At 47.2% G+C, this 15287-nt stretch overlaps 1 protein-coding gene across 1 annotated transcript; it reads right to left on the bottom strand.

Moving 5' to 3' along the window:
* Positions 1-3599: 3599 nt before the first annotated feature.
* Positions 3600-11485, bottom strand: LOC128422005 (outer dense fiber protein 3-like). Its single transcript, XM_053405447.1, has 7 exons — positions 11406-11485; positions 9900-10040; positions 8754-8957; positions 8294-8395; positions 6617-6738; positions 4864-5004; positions 3600-3744 (listed from the first exon to the last, which is right to left on the bottom strand). Exons 2-7 carry the CDS (start codon positions 10006-10008, stop codon positions 3664-3666), a joined length of 759 nt encoding a protein of 252 aa, XP_053261422.1. The 5' UTR covers positions 10009-10040; positions 11406-11485; the 3' UTR covers positions 3600-3663.
* Between the last annotated feature and the right edge of the window lie 3802 nt (positions 11486-15287).

The following is a 15287-nucleotide window of genomic DNA, read 5'->3' as shown; positions in this document are numbered from 1 at the left end:
AGGCACCATGGCTCTGCTACCAAAAGTGCGAAAGAAATGCACAAGCGGCTTCTGCCGATGAAGCAGGAAATACGGGGTGTCACCTACCACTGCATTGTAGCACCTGTTCATCGTGAAATTGGCTGTCTTTACCGCCTCCCCCCAAAAACTTTGAGGCAAACCAGAGTCATCCAGTAGAATCTCTGATGCTTGAACCAGAACTTTACTCCTAAGCTCTGCCACGCCACTGTCCTGAGGAGAAGTCACCTTGTGACGTATCCCCCTCTGGCGAAAGAAACCCTTTAGAGCAGACCCAGTGACCTCTGAACCTCGGTCACACTTGAACCCCTGCACCTTGGTGGAGAACCTTAGTTCCACCTCTGCAACCCAATCTTTGATAAGTTGTGTTGCCTCCTCCTTTGTTTTCAGCGTGAAAGCCCATGCGTTCCGCGTATAATCATCTGTCAGCACCGCCAGCCACTTGGCCTTGCCCAGACTTGGCTGTGGCATATCAGAAAGGTCTGCATGCACAAGCGCAAAAGGCTTTGTGGTTACTCTCTCCACCCTGGGATCATTAAATCCCTTGTTTCTGGCTTTTCTGCAAGCTTTGCAATTCAAAGGTTGACCACATTCTTTTACCTTGCATCCTTTGGTGCACTCTGATAACATCTGAACGTCCTCACAGGACCCATGTGACATTCTCTTGTGCCACACGCAAGCACACGACACATGAGTGTGATCAGTGGCTTTCCCAGTATTCCCCTCACCCTCCAGAGGTGTTTCCAGAACAAAGAGGTTGTTCTGATCTTTTTCAACACTTATTAGCTGTTTCCCCCCTCTGGAAATTGTGCAAACATTTTTTTCAAAACTCACTGAATATCCCTCCTGTAAAAGACACGGTACAGACAACAGGCAATGTTTTATCTCAGGGACGAAATAAACCTTCAATTCAGCCTGTAAGAAAGAAACAAACATGTTAGCAACATGGGTCACATGTCCCTGTGAACCTGTAGCAAATTTAACTGTTTTCTCAGTTGAAACAGCCTTGCAGTTCCACATTTGTCCATCAGGTGGCGCTGTTACCAGATGGGCATTCGCAGCCGAGTCAACAACCCAACGTAGGACCCTCCCCCCTCTGGAGTTGTCCTTCTTTGTTGCCTTAGCAACTGACTTCCTGCTGCCCCCGACCTTGGGGCTCTCGCTGCAGGTGGTGTTGTTGTCCAAAACAGCCATAGAGGCAGTCAGCTGATAAGCGTTTTCCTCTCCTTCTGGAGCGCGTAGCGTAAGCGCTTTCCCACGCCTGCCGTCTCTGCAGGCCCAGTTGCCATGGAAACCCGGCTGGTTCCCATGGGAAGCGACCTTGGACACATCCTGCCCTGTCTCCCTTGCTCTCTGTGGGCAGCTGCGACGCAGATGGTCAGCCGAAGCACAAACAAAACATCGCCGAGTGGAAAACTTTGCAAACTTGCCTTTGGTCTTCTCTGCCCCCCCAACCTTTCCAGCAGCACTCCCTGAGGCTTTTCTGCTGTTGGGAAAATGGCCTTTGGCTTCTGCTGTGGTTTCTCTGCAAACCCCCTCCAGCTCCTGCCAAACAGCCTGGGCACTCTCAAGACCCTTGGAATGGCCTGCACCCCCATTCTCTGGTGCAAAGCTCTTCTCTTCTCTCAGCCGCTCTCCAGCTCGCAGCTCATATGTAGGGGCATTCCGGCAGCCCTCCAACACAGTCCCAGCCCCCTCTGGGCTTTCTGGGCGTCCCTCAGCCCCTCTTGGACTTCCAGCCCCCTCTGGGCTTCTTGGGCGTCCCTCAGCCCCTCCTGGGCTTGGTGCCTCCTTTGAGTAGCTCTCAGCCCCTCCTGGGCTTGGTGCTTCCTCAGAGCAATTCTCAGCCCCCTCTGGCCTGGCTCCCACTGCTTTCTTCAGTGCCTGCCTTCTGCCCCAGGGCTTGCTCCCGTCCATCTTATCAAAAGGGATTGACGACTTCTGGCTGTCTGCCATCTCTCCCCGGGGCCCAGCCTACTTACGATACAGTAGCACCTCCCGGTCCGGCAGATCCTTCCCAGCGAGCTCCCTTCGCTCTAGCTGGCTCCAGCTACTCCTTAGCTGGCCTTTGGCTGCTGGCCTCTCACTCACACGAACGTTGCTTATCTTTATTGCTGATCTCCCATAACCTTTGGAGGCCAATGGCGTCTGGGGGGTCCGGCACACTTCTCTGCGCGGCTTCGCTCTTCCCCCAGGGACCTTTGACTCAGCAGAGTTAAACACAGCGGAACAGAAGCAGGAAACGTTCTTCGTGTGAGGGCAATAATTCAGGCTGAAACGCAGCAGTCTCCTTATCTTTAAAGTCTTTATTCCTTAGCAAAACACAACAGCTATAAATCTCCTGGCGACAGTTCGCTCATCGCTGCTCTCTTCACGGAGCAAACACGCACACTGAGAGACGCAGTAAAACCCTCCCTTCAGTGTTCTAAACCCGCCCTCAGAATGTGAGGCGTCATCACTCAGAACTCTTAACCCTGTAAGTTCTGAGCCTCTCCTAACAGTTTGCATCACATATTTACACCCATTATTATTTCATGTTATAGCAAGTTTCTAGAGACTAGATTACGAGTCTTTGTAAATTGTGTTTCTAAAGGAACTTTTGTTATTGCCAAATGCCAATGTGTTTGCATTATTAAGTTTGTTATTAATAAAAAATCATTTTAAGTTAGAGCCTAATAATTATTTCACTATTAATATACTTCTTAATTGTATTTCAGTTCAACAATTACATTGATAAAATACAGAAAGGTAGCCGTGTTGGTCTGCCATAGTCAAAACAAAAAAAATTTTTTCTTTCCAGTAGCACCTTAAAGACCAACTAAGTTAGTTCTTGGTATGAGCTTTCGTGTATCTGAAGAAGTGTGCATGCACACGAAAGCTCATACCAAGAACTAACTTAGTTGGTCTTTAAGGTGCTACTGGAAAGAAAAAAAAAATTGTATTGATAAAATACATTTTTGTAATGTGCAAATGTCTTTAGAAACCTATTAGGTCCATAAATTATTGTATAGCATATATTCAAGACAAAAAACAGCGACCATTTGTTGTTAACAAAGGACAGCTGGACATATCAAGGGCCCCATTGCCTTCAGTAGCTGAGGGCCTCATCAAACCTAAATCTGACCTTGTGTGACTGGCAGAAGGAGAGCACATGATGCAAATTGGGAAAGGTATGTGTAGTTTTCTCAGGCTCCATAATTTATACAGATTGCAGAATTTCACCCTTTTGGGCACAGAATTTTGATTTTTTTGCTTCAAGCTCACAAAATAGGGAAATTAGCAAATGTTGCAGTTATGGGGATCTTTGCCTCCCTGCCCCCTATAAAGCCCACCATGCAGAAATGGGAAAACCCACACTTCCCAGCCCCGCTTCAACTCACCCACACTTAAGACAACTGGATGGACTTAGGGGTGATTCAGCCAGGGGAATCCAGTCAAAGAATCCGGGAACAGGGAGACCCAAAGGTGCAGCCGCCTCGCTGAACCCAGCTCCCCAGCTCTGAGGACCTTCCCCGGCCTTGGATGTTGCCCACCCCAGTTCCCTCCCCAGGCCCCAATCTCCAGCAACAACACAAAGCATCGAGAGATCCACGTGTTTCCAAAGGAACATTTCTTGTCCAGACCATCTCTGCCGGTGGGGCCAGCTTAATCTGCCACGTCCACAATGAGAGGAGCCACGTAGTCCGAGTGGCGGATCCCAAAGGTCAAGCCACGTTGAGGGGTGTGCTGTAGGAGGAAGGAGAGACGGAGGGGCAGGGTTAGGCACCGCGAGCGGAAGGGAAGGGGTGGAGGCGTGGAAGGCTCTTGCCAGGCCAAGATCTCAAATCACACTCTGTTCTGTCAGACCACACCCAGAGTACTTAGTCCAATTCTGAGCACCACAATTTAAGAAGGATGTTGACAAGCTGGAAGGTGTGCAGAGGAGGGCGACCAAGAGTATATTTAATTTCTGGTTAGGTTGTCAACATGCATGCTCCTGCTTGCAGAGATTGTGGAGGGATAATAATAATAATAATAATAATAATAATAATAATAATAATAATAATAATAATTTATTTATATCCCGCCCTCCCCAGCCGAAGCCGGGCTCAGAGTTGCTAACAACAGTAAAAGGAACACAGTTTACATAAAATCACAACCAATTAATAGAAATACATTCTAAAATCAATTCATCCTAAAATCAATTGAGAATCAAATTAATGGCAACCATTGGGCTAGAGTTCTATGAGGATTACCAAAGGAGAGATGGGGTCAGACTGTGTCCTGGCCAAAGGCCTGGAGGAACAGCTCTGTCTTGCAGGCCCTGTGGAAAGATGTCAAGTCTCGCAGGGCCCTAGTCTCTTGGGACAGAGCGTTCCACCAGATCGGGGCCACGGCCGAAAAAGCCCTGGCTCTGGTCAAGGCCAGCCTAACCTCCGTGTGGCCCAGGAACTCCAAGATGTTTTTGCTTGAAGACTGTAAGGTCCTCCATGGGACATACCAGGAGAGGCGTTGTATAGGGCTTTAAAGGTCAAGATCAGCACCTTAAACCTGACCCTGTACTCCACCGGGAGCCAGTGCAGCTGGGATAGCACCGAGTGAATGTGATCCTGCAGCGAGGACCCCGTAAGGAGTCTCTCCGTGGCATTCTGCACCTGCTGGAGTTTCTGGATCAGTCTCAAGGGCAGCCCCACGTACAGTGAGTTAGAATAATCAAGCCTGGAGGTGATGCTAATGAAGATCACCTTGCCCATCACATTTGAATGTTGGGGCAAGAGCTGTCCGCCTCTCCCACCATCCCATAAGACCCATATCTTTGCTGCAGAACAACTGCACCCCTCGCCTTCTGGTGCCACTTGTCCTCACCTTCTCGGGGCTGTAGGCTCCTGGACCCGGCTTCAAAGTGTTGTCTCCTGGGGGCATGTTGCGGGCCAGCATGCTGAAGTGGGGTGGGCGGTTCTTGTAGACGCTGGGATCCACCAGGCGGTAGTTGCAGGGCCCTGGCGTCTGTCGTGCAAGGAGGGGGGGGGGAAAGGTCACTAGGCCAGACATGCCCAAGAGCAGTCCCAGCCACCCACCTTGGACCTCTCCAGCCCTTTCTAGGGTGCTTCAATGTCCTCTGATTATGGGCATGTGAAAGTCATTGAGCGGAACCCCATTTCCCTTCTCATCATGGTTGGCATCTGTCTGTCTTGAGAGACAATGGAGTGCACTTTTGAGGGTGAAGCCAAACCGCTCCGTTAGCAGCCCCAAAGGGACTGCTCTGGGGCGCAAGCCTGGGCTGTGTGTCTGGAGGTCCTGGGCTGTCCAAGCGACAAGACCTCTCAGCCTCGCTAATGTGGTCCGAAGATGTTTGGTCCCAGCTTGGCTGCAGGAGGTGAAGAAGGAGGAGGAGGAGGAGGAGGAGGAGGAGGAGGAGGAGAAGAAGAAGAAGAAGAAGAAGAAGAAGAAGAAGAAGAAGAAGAAGAGGAGGAGGAGTTTGGATTTGATATCCCGCTTTTCACTCCCTTTAAGGAGTCTCAAAGCGGCTAACATTCTCCTTTCCCTTCCTCCCCCACAACAAACACTCTGTGAGGTGAGTGGGGCTGAGAGACTTCAGAGAAGTGTGACTGGCCCAAGGTCACCCAGCAGCTGCATGTGGAGGAGCGGGGAAGCGAACCCGGTTCACCAGATTACGAGTCCACTGCTCTTAACCACTACACCACACTGACCACAAGGCACTATCCAACAGTCTTGGAGACTCCACACTGGATTGTATAAGGCATGCTTGGCAAATCCACACCGTGATCAACTCCTGCCTGGAAACCTGTGTCCCCACTGTGGAAGGACATGTGGATCCAGAATTGGCCTCCACAGTCACTTATGGACTCATTGTTAAAACTGTGTTTATGGAAGACAATCTTACTTGGCTACGAGGGATCGCCAAAGAAGAAGGAGAAGAAGAAAGAAGATTCTATTCTATTCTATTCTATTCTATTCTATTCTATTCTATTCTATTCTACAGTCGTACCTCGGGATGAATACACTTCAGGTTGAGCATTTTCGGGGTCTGCTCTGTGGTGACCCAGAAGTAACAGAACACGTTACTTCCAGGTTTCACTGCTTGCACATGCACAGACGCTCAAAATGATGTCACGCGCATGCGCGGAAGCAGCTAACGTGACCTGTGCACACGCAGACACCCAGTCGTGTCTTACGTTCCTTTCAGGATGCGAATGGGGCTCCGGAACGGATCCCATTCGCATCCAGAAGTACCACTGTATTCTATTCTATTCCATATTCTACTTATTCTGCTTGTGTTTTTTGTGCAGCCGTTTTTTTAGATTAGTTTTCTATATCTTATTGCATTATGAAAGTTTCAGTTAAAAATTTTACATGCAAAAAAATGAAGGAACATTGAACACAAAGCATAGCCCCCCACTTTGTCCTACATATTCCTCACACACCAGCCCCAAGAAAACTTCACACTTGAGCCCCTTGGTCGCCGAAGAAGCAGAAGAAGCAGAAGAAGACATCTTGGCACATATTTAAAGAACACCCCCTGTTTTCTTGATTTTGCTTTCATCAAATCATTTCAGGGTCTCCTAAATCTCCCACTCCTGGCTGTTCGGCTGCTTACCTTGCTGAGGTCCTCATAGAAACTCCCAATCATGCTGCGTCCAAAAATGGAGTAATTGGGGGCGGTGCTCTTGCCAATCACCTTGGGCCCAAGCATGGGAGGGAGGCCATAGGCTGCAGGCCCTAGAGGAAGAAAATGGGAGGGAAGGGATTCAGTGCATTACGGCATCTGGGGAATTTTCCTATTCCACTACCCCCTGCAAATTGCTCTGTTTATCTCGTCTCTGGAAGAGTTCCAGAGAACTTGAATGCTTGCACAGTATTTTGTCGAAATATATATACAGTCATACCTCTTGTTACGTTTGCACGTTTTTTCAGGTTGCGCCCCACGGCGACCCGGAAGTACCGGAAAGGGTTACTTCTGGGTTTCGCCACATGCCCATGCTCAGACACGCAAAATGACGTCATGCGCATGCGCAGAAGCGGAGAATCACGACCCGCACATGCAAAGATGTGCAGACGCGGGTTGCGTTCCTTTCAGGTTGTTAACTGGGCTCCGGAACGGAGGTACCACTGTGTGTGTGTGTGTGTGTGTGTGTGTGTGTGTGTGTATATAATTGTCCAGTAGCACCTTAGAGACCAACTAAGTTTGTTCTTGGTATAAGCTTCCGTGTGCATGCACACTTCTTCAGATACGTATTTTGTGATATTCTTACTTGGCTAAATAAAGAGATCCTGCACCCAGACAGGATCTACATGTGACTGAAATCCAACAGGGGTAGTTGATTTAGATCAAAAATCACCCGAGGGGAAGTTCTGTTAAGAAAGAAAAACCTCTGAGACTTCTGAATTCTTCCCCTTAGCTCAAGGGATCTATGATTCCCCTCAAGGTCCTCTTGTTGGTCAGAAGAAATCAGAGATGGCAACCAAGTATATAAAAAGCAAGGTGGCAACTAAGCCTTTGAGCTTTATTGATCTGTTGCAACAGAGGCCCTGGCACCCACAAACAAGAGGAAGGGTAAAAAGTCCAAACAAAGTATGCCACAATTTTAAAATTCTTGGACAGTGTCTAAAAACCACCCAGAAAACACAATAGTCGCAATAATGGGTTGTACAGGTAAATCAGGACATGCCACAGAATATATATTTTTTCTCCAATATTTGCAATTCTGTCATTCGAGGTGCTCGACCTGCTCAAAGCTTTTCCTGGGCTGCCCCAGACATCCTTTAGAAATGTTGAACAACCTGGCTCCAGAATCCGTTGACAAAGGCAGCTTTCATTCGTACACAGCGATCTGCCCTTTTAGACTGGTATGCTTGGATAGTTATTGATGCTTGTTAAACCAGTTTCACAGAGGGGAGACTCAGGAAGAATTTCCTGAGGTCGACTGGCTATACATCTGTATATTTGCTTGCTTTAATCAAGTAAAGTATTGTTTCATTGATAAATTGGCCCTTTCATTGAGAAAAAGGGATTGATTGACAGTACCTGCAAGCAACTGACAGATAAGTGGAGACATTGTAAGTTTCAGCTCAGCTGAGCTCTTTTGCAGATTGCCTTTGCAAAGGGATCTTGTTGCAGCCTGTAGATGGGGCTGTTTTGCAATTGATCTTGTTCTTTTAAGCTTAGGGGATATGCATTTACAGATCAGCACTGATGCACATCCACCCTATATTAGTATAACAGCAGGTCAGCAGCCAGATGGAGAGAGATTCTCTGTGGTTGCTGCTCTCTCACCTGGTGACTGGTCATAATCGAAGTTCTTCGTCCGGGAAGCGAGAGAGTAGTTGGGGGCAGAAGGGTAGGCCAAATTCTTTGCTTTCTCTGGCGAATACCGACCTGCAAAAAGCAAAGCACACAGGGGAAGGCTGAATTCACAACACTGCCCTGCATTTCTGTTACTATTTTTTATTAAATTTATACACCTCTCTTCATCCTAGGATCGCGAGAGCAGTTTACAGTACAAAAACACAAACACGCATAACATAACAATGAACAAAGCAACAACTTCCCCCCACAACACATTTAAAAAGGTAAAGGATGCCTGACAGTTAAGTCCAGTTGCGAACGACTCTGGGGTTGTCATGCTCATTTCGCTTTACTGGCTGAGGGAGCCTATTCTAGTAAAATTGTCCTTTATATTCATAAGCCAGTTTTGGTGTTGTTGGTTTGTTGTATAACAGATTTCAAGACTGACCTGGGCCTGGAGTCATAAAAGACATCACATCCCTGGGGCGTCCGTAGATGGAGAATGCAGGGATTCCGTCCTTGCCCCTCATAGTCATGTTGGTTGGGATGAGGTAGCCTGGCCCAGGGGAGCAACCCACTAGCTCTTGGGGCCGGCGGATCCCAAAGCTGTACGCGGGAGCCCGGTAGCGAGAAGGGTCGTGTAGCGGGTAGCCTGCAAGGAAGAGCGAGCACAGAGAGGGAAGAGGAGAACTTGAGGTGGATAGAATCCATCTTGTCCATTAACAGCAACCAAGGGCAAAATGGCAACTTCCAACCCCCCCTTTTTTCTCCATGAGATGGAGGAGCTATACTGCCTCAGAGCAGGGACAATCTTTTCATTTTTGCAACTAGTAGACCTTTCCACCCTCCACTATTTGTTCAGCCTTCTATACCCCTGCGCATCACAACATCCAGTGGTGAGGAGTTCTATGAGTTGATTTGATGCTGGGCAGCTGTTAAGTATATTTGCTTAATTCACACTGAAATGGAGAGTGCCTGTGTGTTTTGCTGAAAGGGTTTAACTGGAAGATTCCGTTGGAGCTAAAGAAGAGCTCTCTATGCACCTGGATGAGCTGATAACTGTTATTGTTCTCTGCCAACTAACACTTGAGTGTTTAACCTTAGATCAGGTGATTAAAGTATTCAGTTGCAAATCAGCATCTTGGGGAGTTGGGCTTTGGTCTTTTGTTTTCAGCCAAAGTGGGAGTAAGATGTGATAATGAAGCTCTCCAGGAGATGCATTGCCCTAGGCAGGTGAATGCAGCCTAGAACGGGAGAGAGATATGGTTTTGATTTCTGGAAGAAATAAAGTTATTTCTTATAAAATGCTGAGCTTGTGCTGGACATGCTCTCGATATTAAGGAACTGTTTCGATGTATCATTTACTGCTTTTTGATCTGTATGGAAGAAAGTTCTGCAAGTAAAGCTTTGAATCAATGTTTTACCCCCAAAGGAGTTGTTTTTTATGCATCCAGTTGCTTCAAGCTGCACAATATTAATATCTGCAAAAGCAGCAACCCAGACTTCTCCCATTCTAGGATTTTGATGCTGGACTATATCACCTCTTACAGAAACGGGCTAGGGCCAGTATCTGGACTCCTTGATTTTCACTTACCTACATTTGTTGGGAGAGCATATTTGGGTCCGGGGCTGCTGTAGAGGGCAGCGATTGGCCCTCTGGGTCGGTGAGGGCGCCAGGACCCCACCCACACATCTGCAGACATGTTCAAATCTTTGTACTATTCTTCTTCTTGCCCTGAAAGGAGATCAGGAGGAGAAAGGAGATTATCAGGGCTGTGAAACTAATGGATGCAAATCCTGAACTGAATCTGATCGATTTGAGTCAAATGCATATCATTCTGAGGCAGCTACAGTTGCTGCAGAGCAGGACAAATGGACCCAAATCAACTGGTCATGAATTATGCTGTTACAGAACTGAAAAAGCTTTCTGGGGGGAAATAAACAAGAGTGTTGTAGTTATTAATCACATCCTGTAAGGTAAATCCTGGGGTAGGGAGATGGGGAAAAGGAGGTGAGCTGGATTTTGCTTCCATCTAGTTTCTAACCCAGGCCACACTCTCATGAAACAACCTTGACTCACAATGCTTGTTGAAAGAGATGGTGGGACACATCTTTAGTCCAAACATGTCTTTGGGATTTCTTGATTTGTACCATATACATGAACGGTGATATGTTGGGAATCTGAATACGTGCAGCTACTCACACAGAGGCAATTAAGGTTTGGCAGACAGCCAGAAGGCAATCTGAAGGAGTAAGTCTGCCTGGTGATAACAGAGACATGGAGACAGCCTCCTGATTGGTCAGGTTCTCTCAAGGGAGTGATAATTAATGGTCCACTAACTGGAATGTGTTGGTTCAGTAGTTCAGAGTTCTGTGTGTCAGCGTAGGAGTTGTGAGTCGTGTATGAGAGAGCTAGCTAAAGATCCGTGTTCTGTTCCTGTAAATAGTCCATTGTATATAATAAACACCTAACTACAAGTTCCTGGTCCCTGCTTCGTCTATCCTGTCTGCAGCCAAGTCACCAATTGCTTCCGTGGATTCTGCGTTTACTCTGCTAGGTCTGGCTAAGGCCCTGCAACTGGTCAGAAAGTTGCGAAACACCAATAGGTTTTGCCGGTAGATAGTGCTATCATTGCACATCATCTTTAGGTTAGGCTGTGGTCCAGAGTCACACACCACCCAATGGGCCAGAGGACCGCAGAGTGCCAGGATTCCACTTAAGTTGTGCTCTGTGCAGACCAGAGGAACACCAGAAGAGCCTTCTGAATTAGGCCAATGGCCCACCTAGCCCAGAATCCTGTTCTTGCAGGGGCCAGCCAGCCACATGCCTGTGCAAGTCGGAGCCAAATAAATAACAACTAATTGCACATTTATTCCAAATCCAGTTATTCAGAAGAGATTCACACAGGCAATTTGCTTGCCTTTACAAGCCCTTTGGCTGCATTGCTGGTTTAAAATATTCAGCCTTCTCTTCTCCACCCACCACCCTGTTTTTTTGGTACATAATATTTTGCTTCCCTTTTCTTGCTTGTGTTAGAATATTTCTTTTCCAAAGGGAGGGGGGAAAACCTTCAACATCTTTTTAGAAAAAGAATCCAACCTCAGTCACAGCAAAGAAGATGGTCGTGTGCTCTTAGAGTTGCCCACCTCAGTTTAGAGACTGTTCCCGTCCACTCTGGCCTGTGCCTGCCTGCTTGCCAGGGGAGGTGCTTTGGTCGCATTGTGACCTCATGCTGATGACACTTCCCTGAAAAAGGACTGGCCTGCAAATAGACACCTGCAAGTAAAGGTAAAGGTAAAGGTAGAGGGACCCCTGACCATTAGGTCCAGTCACGGACGACTCTGGGGTTGCGACGCTCATCTCGCTTTATTGGCCGAGGGAGCCGGCGTATAGCTTCCGAGTCATGTGGCCAGCATGACTAAGCCGCTTCTGGCAAACCAGAGCAGTGCACGGAAATGCCGTTTACCTTACCGCCGGAGTGGTACCTATTTATCTACTTGCACTTTGTGCTTTCGAACTGCTAGGTTGGCAGGAACAGGGACCGAGCAATGGGAGCTCACCCCGTCGCAGGGATTCGAACCGCTGACCTTCTGATTGGCAAGCCCTATGCTCTGTGGTTTAACCCACAGCACCACCCACGTCCTGCAAGTAGGAAGTACCATAGAAAGCTGCCAGGCACTGAGCCAGACCCATTGGTCTATCTAGCTCAATCCTTTCTATGCCGACTGTCAGGGGTTCTCCAGGATTCCACACAATATTCTCTCCCAGTCCCAGCTGGCGAATGTGGGAGTGAACCTGCGAGCTTCTGAATGCAGGACAGATTCTCGGCCACTGAGTTATGTGTTATTGAAATTCTACTCAGTATGATCCAGAGCAGAACTCCAGCATATACCGTATTTTTCGCTCCGCAAGACGCGCCCGACCATAAGACGCACCTAGTTTTTAGAGGAGGAAAACAAGAAAAAAAATATTCTGAATGAAACAGTGGACGTATGATTTTTGTGGTTCATGCTGTGGCCGCAGACATGTGATTTGACGGTGAGTTTGGGGTAGCCCAGTGCAAAAATCCTTAGAATCCATGTGGATCTGTGCTTTGTAACCACGTTTTTGCGCCCCACGAAACAGTGGATGCATGGTTTTTTGGGTGCAGGCTGTAGCCATGGACATGCTATGTGATCTGATGGTGAATTTGGGGTGACCCAATGCAAAAATCCTGAGGATCTGCTTTTTGCCCCTAGGCAATTTGGCTCCAGGGACCACACATTCGCTCCATAAGATGCACAGACATTTCCCCTTACTTTTTAGGAAGAAAAAAGTGCGTCTTATGGAGCAAAAAATATGCAGAGTTAGCAGAGCAACAAGTTTAACACATTGCAGGATTCACAAAAACAGTCCAGAGGCAATTGTAATTCGTCCAGTAGAGCTTTACTGCTGCTGAAAGCAAATGAGCGTAATGGTCACAAATCCAATACATTCAGGATTGGCACTGACCATAAGAAATCCAGTTGCAGCAGACTTAACTGAAACTTACAATAACTTATAATAAGTCTAAACCTTAACACTAAGCATACAGTGGTACCTTGAGATAAGTACTTAATTTGTTCCAGAGGTCTGTTCTTAACCTGAAACTGTGCTTAACCTGAAGCACCACTTTAGATAATGGGGCCTCCTGCTGCTGCCGTGCCGCTGGAGCATAATTTCTGTTCTTATCCTGAAGCAAAGTACTTAACCCAAGGTACTATTTCTGGGTTGGCGGAGTCTGTAACCTGAAGCGTATGTAACCTGAAGCATATGTAACCCAAGGTACCACTGTACTGTGTATAGAACACCACATCAGAAGGAAAAGAGTCCTGGACCATGCTTCATGGGTTACCCCTGGGCCCAGCACAATTGTGCTCAAGGAAGATTCTGAGAATGCAGAGAACATGAATGTGTGCATGGAGCTGGGAGGCCCAAATGTACAGTACCCTCCTCAGGTAGGGATGGGGGGCCTCTCCATTTTGGTTCTTCTCCGGTTCTCATTTTTCAGTTCTTAAATTCACTTCTCTGCACGTCTGCAGCCAGTTCTCTCTCTCTCTCTCTCTCTCTCTCTCTCTCTCTCTCTCTCTCTCTCTCTCTCATATCCTCGCCTGCCCTGTGGAACGCCCTCCCATCAAATGTCAAGGAAATAAACAACGACCTGACAGCAAACCAAGCCTTATGAGGAATGGTTGAAGGAGCTGGGTATGTTTAGCATGGAAAAGAGGAGACTGAGAGATGATAGCTATCTTCCAATATCTAAAGAGCAGTGCCTATCCCCATGGCACCACTGGCTGTTGTGGTTCTGGACAGTCAGGAATTAACACTCCAGGAGCGTTCTGATTCACTGGGTGCATTGCCCACATGACCCGGGCATTTTCCTTTGATCTGTGCTCTGTGGGGGCTGAGCTCTCTCTGGAGAGCAGTCTGTCTGTCTGAGAATGTGAGCAAGGTAGCTTCGTTTTTGTTAGAGACATAAATCTGCGAACATGCAGCTAGATTCTGTCGGTTTTCTTTTCTGTTTGTTATGCTTCTAAATAAAGAGTGTTAGATTAGAAGCACTGGTGTCGAGCTGAGTTATTGAAGACACCACGTCAACACAGACAAGCCATTTTACGCTGCATGTGAACTCTGCTATTATCAGGCAACTGAGAAGAGTGGCAGCGTGCGAGTGGAAGCATGTGGGCACCATTTAAGTTTGTCGGAGTGGCAATAAATCAAATTTATTGCAGGGCCGTTGCAGCAGACTCAGTGGGTCAAAGGATTTACGACCCACAAACTTTAACACTGGCTTCCCAAATACAGTTCTGATTTTGGGGATACTTGAAGGGGAGACTCCCTGAGATGCCTCCGAGGCGTTCCCAAAGCAAAGGAAGGATTGAACTCTGATTAATACACACAGAGGCTTGAAGCAGCAAGACTCTGGGAAGGGTGCGTATAATAATCTGTGTCTACCCTCCGGCCCAGGTCGTTTTATTCACAAAAGAGCTTTTTACAGAGTGTTCATAAGAACCAATCAGATTTCTTCTGAGCATTTCAACAAACCCCACGTGGGGACAAAGTTAAACTACAAACACTAGTTAGGCATGCATATTTCTGGGGTAAACAAAACAGAACTACAAAGGAGTGCATTTGGCAACTCCGGAGGTGATAAACAATCAATAGACATGATAAGAATGATGGCCAGGAGGACAGTGATCATTATCACCTTCAGGTGAGATCTGTTTCCTGGCCCTAAGATTAACATCGTAAGATTAACATATCAGAAAAGCTACATCAAAAGAAGCTGTCCACTGTCTTTGATGATCCAGGATGCCTGCATGTCTAAGTGGGTACCTGACTTGTGAAGAAAGAGAAATGGAACAGGGATGCAGAGGTGTAGATTGATCAATAATCATATCAAAATAGTTTAAACCCAGTCAACGCAATGCTTTTATCGCTGACACAGATGGCTTACTCTATATTTGTTATAATTCCTCATAGCAATCCCACCTGATCACTACATGCCTCCATGAGTATCATAGCTTATAGAAGAGTAGATTGCCCTCAAGGCCAACGTGTTGAATGCCCTAACCAGCACTTTGAAGTGTTTGAACAAATGACAGAGAAGCTACTGAGGCTCATGCAATGGAGAAGTATTTATTTCTGAAGCATATTTGTAGAGGCATGCACACATTACAGACAGTTATGTTTCCCTATCAAAATGACTTAAAGGTCAGGGATCTGCAGAGGAGGGTTCTTTCTTCTGCTCATTGTCCAGTAGATCCAGTGTTAGGTGTGGAGCAGGTAATCCTATGGGACAATTGGGAGCAGAAAGTGAGCTCCTAATTAATCCTTTGCAAGCAGGACTTGGGGATAGCAAGCACTCATTGAGTTGGTTGCTTTACAGATTTCCCCCCCATAGATTTCCCTTCCAAATTGATGGGAAAGTGCATTTCAGAGGCCCTCCTCTTCGGTGCTAAG

This window comes from Podarcis raffonei, chromosome 10 (genome assembly GCF_027172205.1).
Source record: "Podarcis raffonei isolate rPodRaf1 chromosome 10, rPodRaf1.pri, whole genome shotgun sequence".
Classification (NCBI taxonomy): Eukaryota; Metazoa; Chordata; class Lepidosauria; order Squamata; family Lacertidae; genus Podarcis; species Podarcis raffonei.
Note: the sequence above shows the minus strand (reverse complement) of the source record. Positions and strands in the feature narration are given on the sequence as shown.

What these genes read in the sequence shown, in the direction of transcription:
- LOC128422005 (XM_053405447.1), bottom strand. Translation starts at nt 10,008, where the DNA reads ATGTCTGCAGATGTGTGGGTGGGGTCCTGGCGCCCTCACCGACCCAGA. An exon ending in TGCTCTCCCAACAAATGTAG is followed by an intron (nt 8,958 to 9,899) that starts GTAAGTGAAAAT and finishes TCTTCCTTGCAG; the next exon opens with GCTACCCGCTACACGACCCT. An exon ending in TCTATGAGGACCTCAGCAAG is followed by an intron (nt 5,005 to 6,616) that starts GTAAGCAGCCGA and finishes CTTGCACGACAG; the next exon opens with ACGCCAGGGCCCTGCAACTA.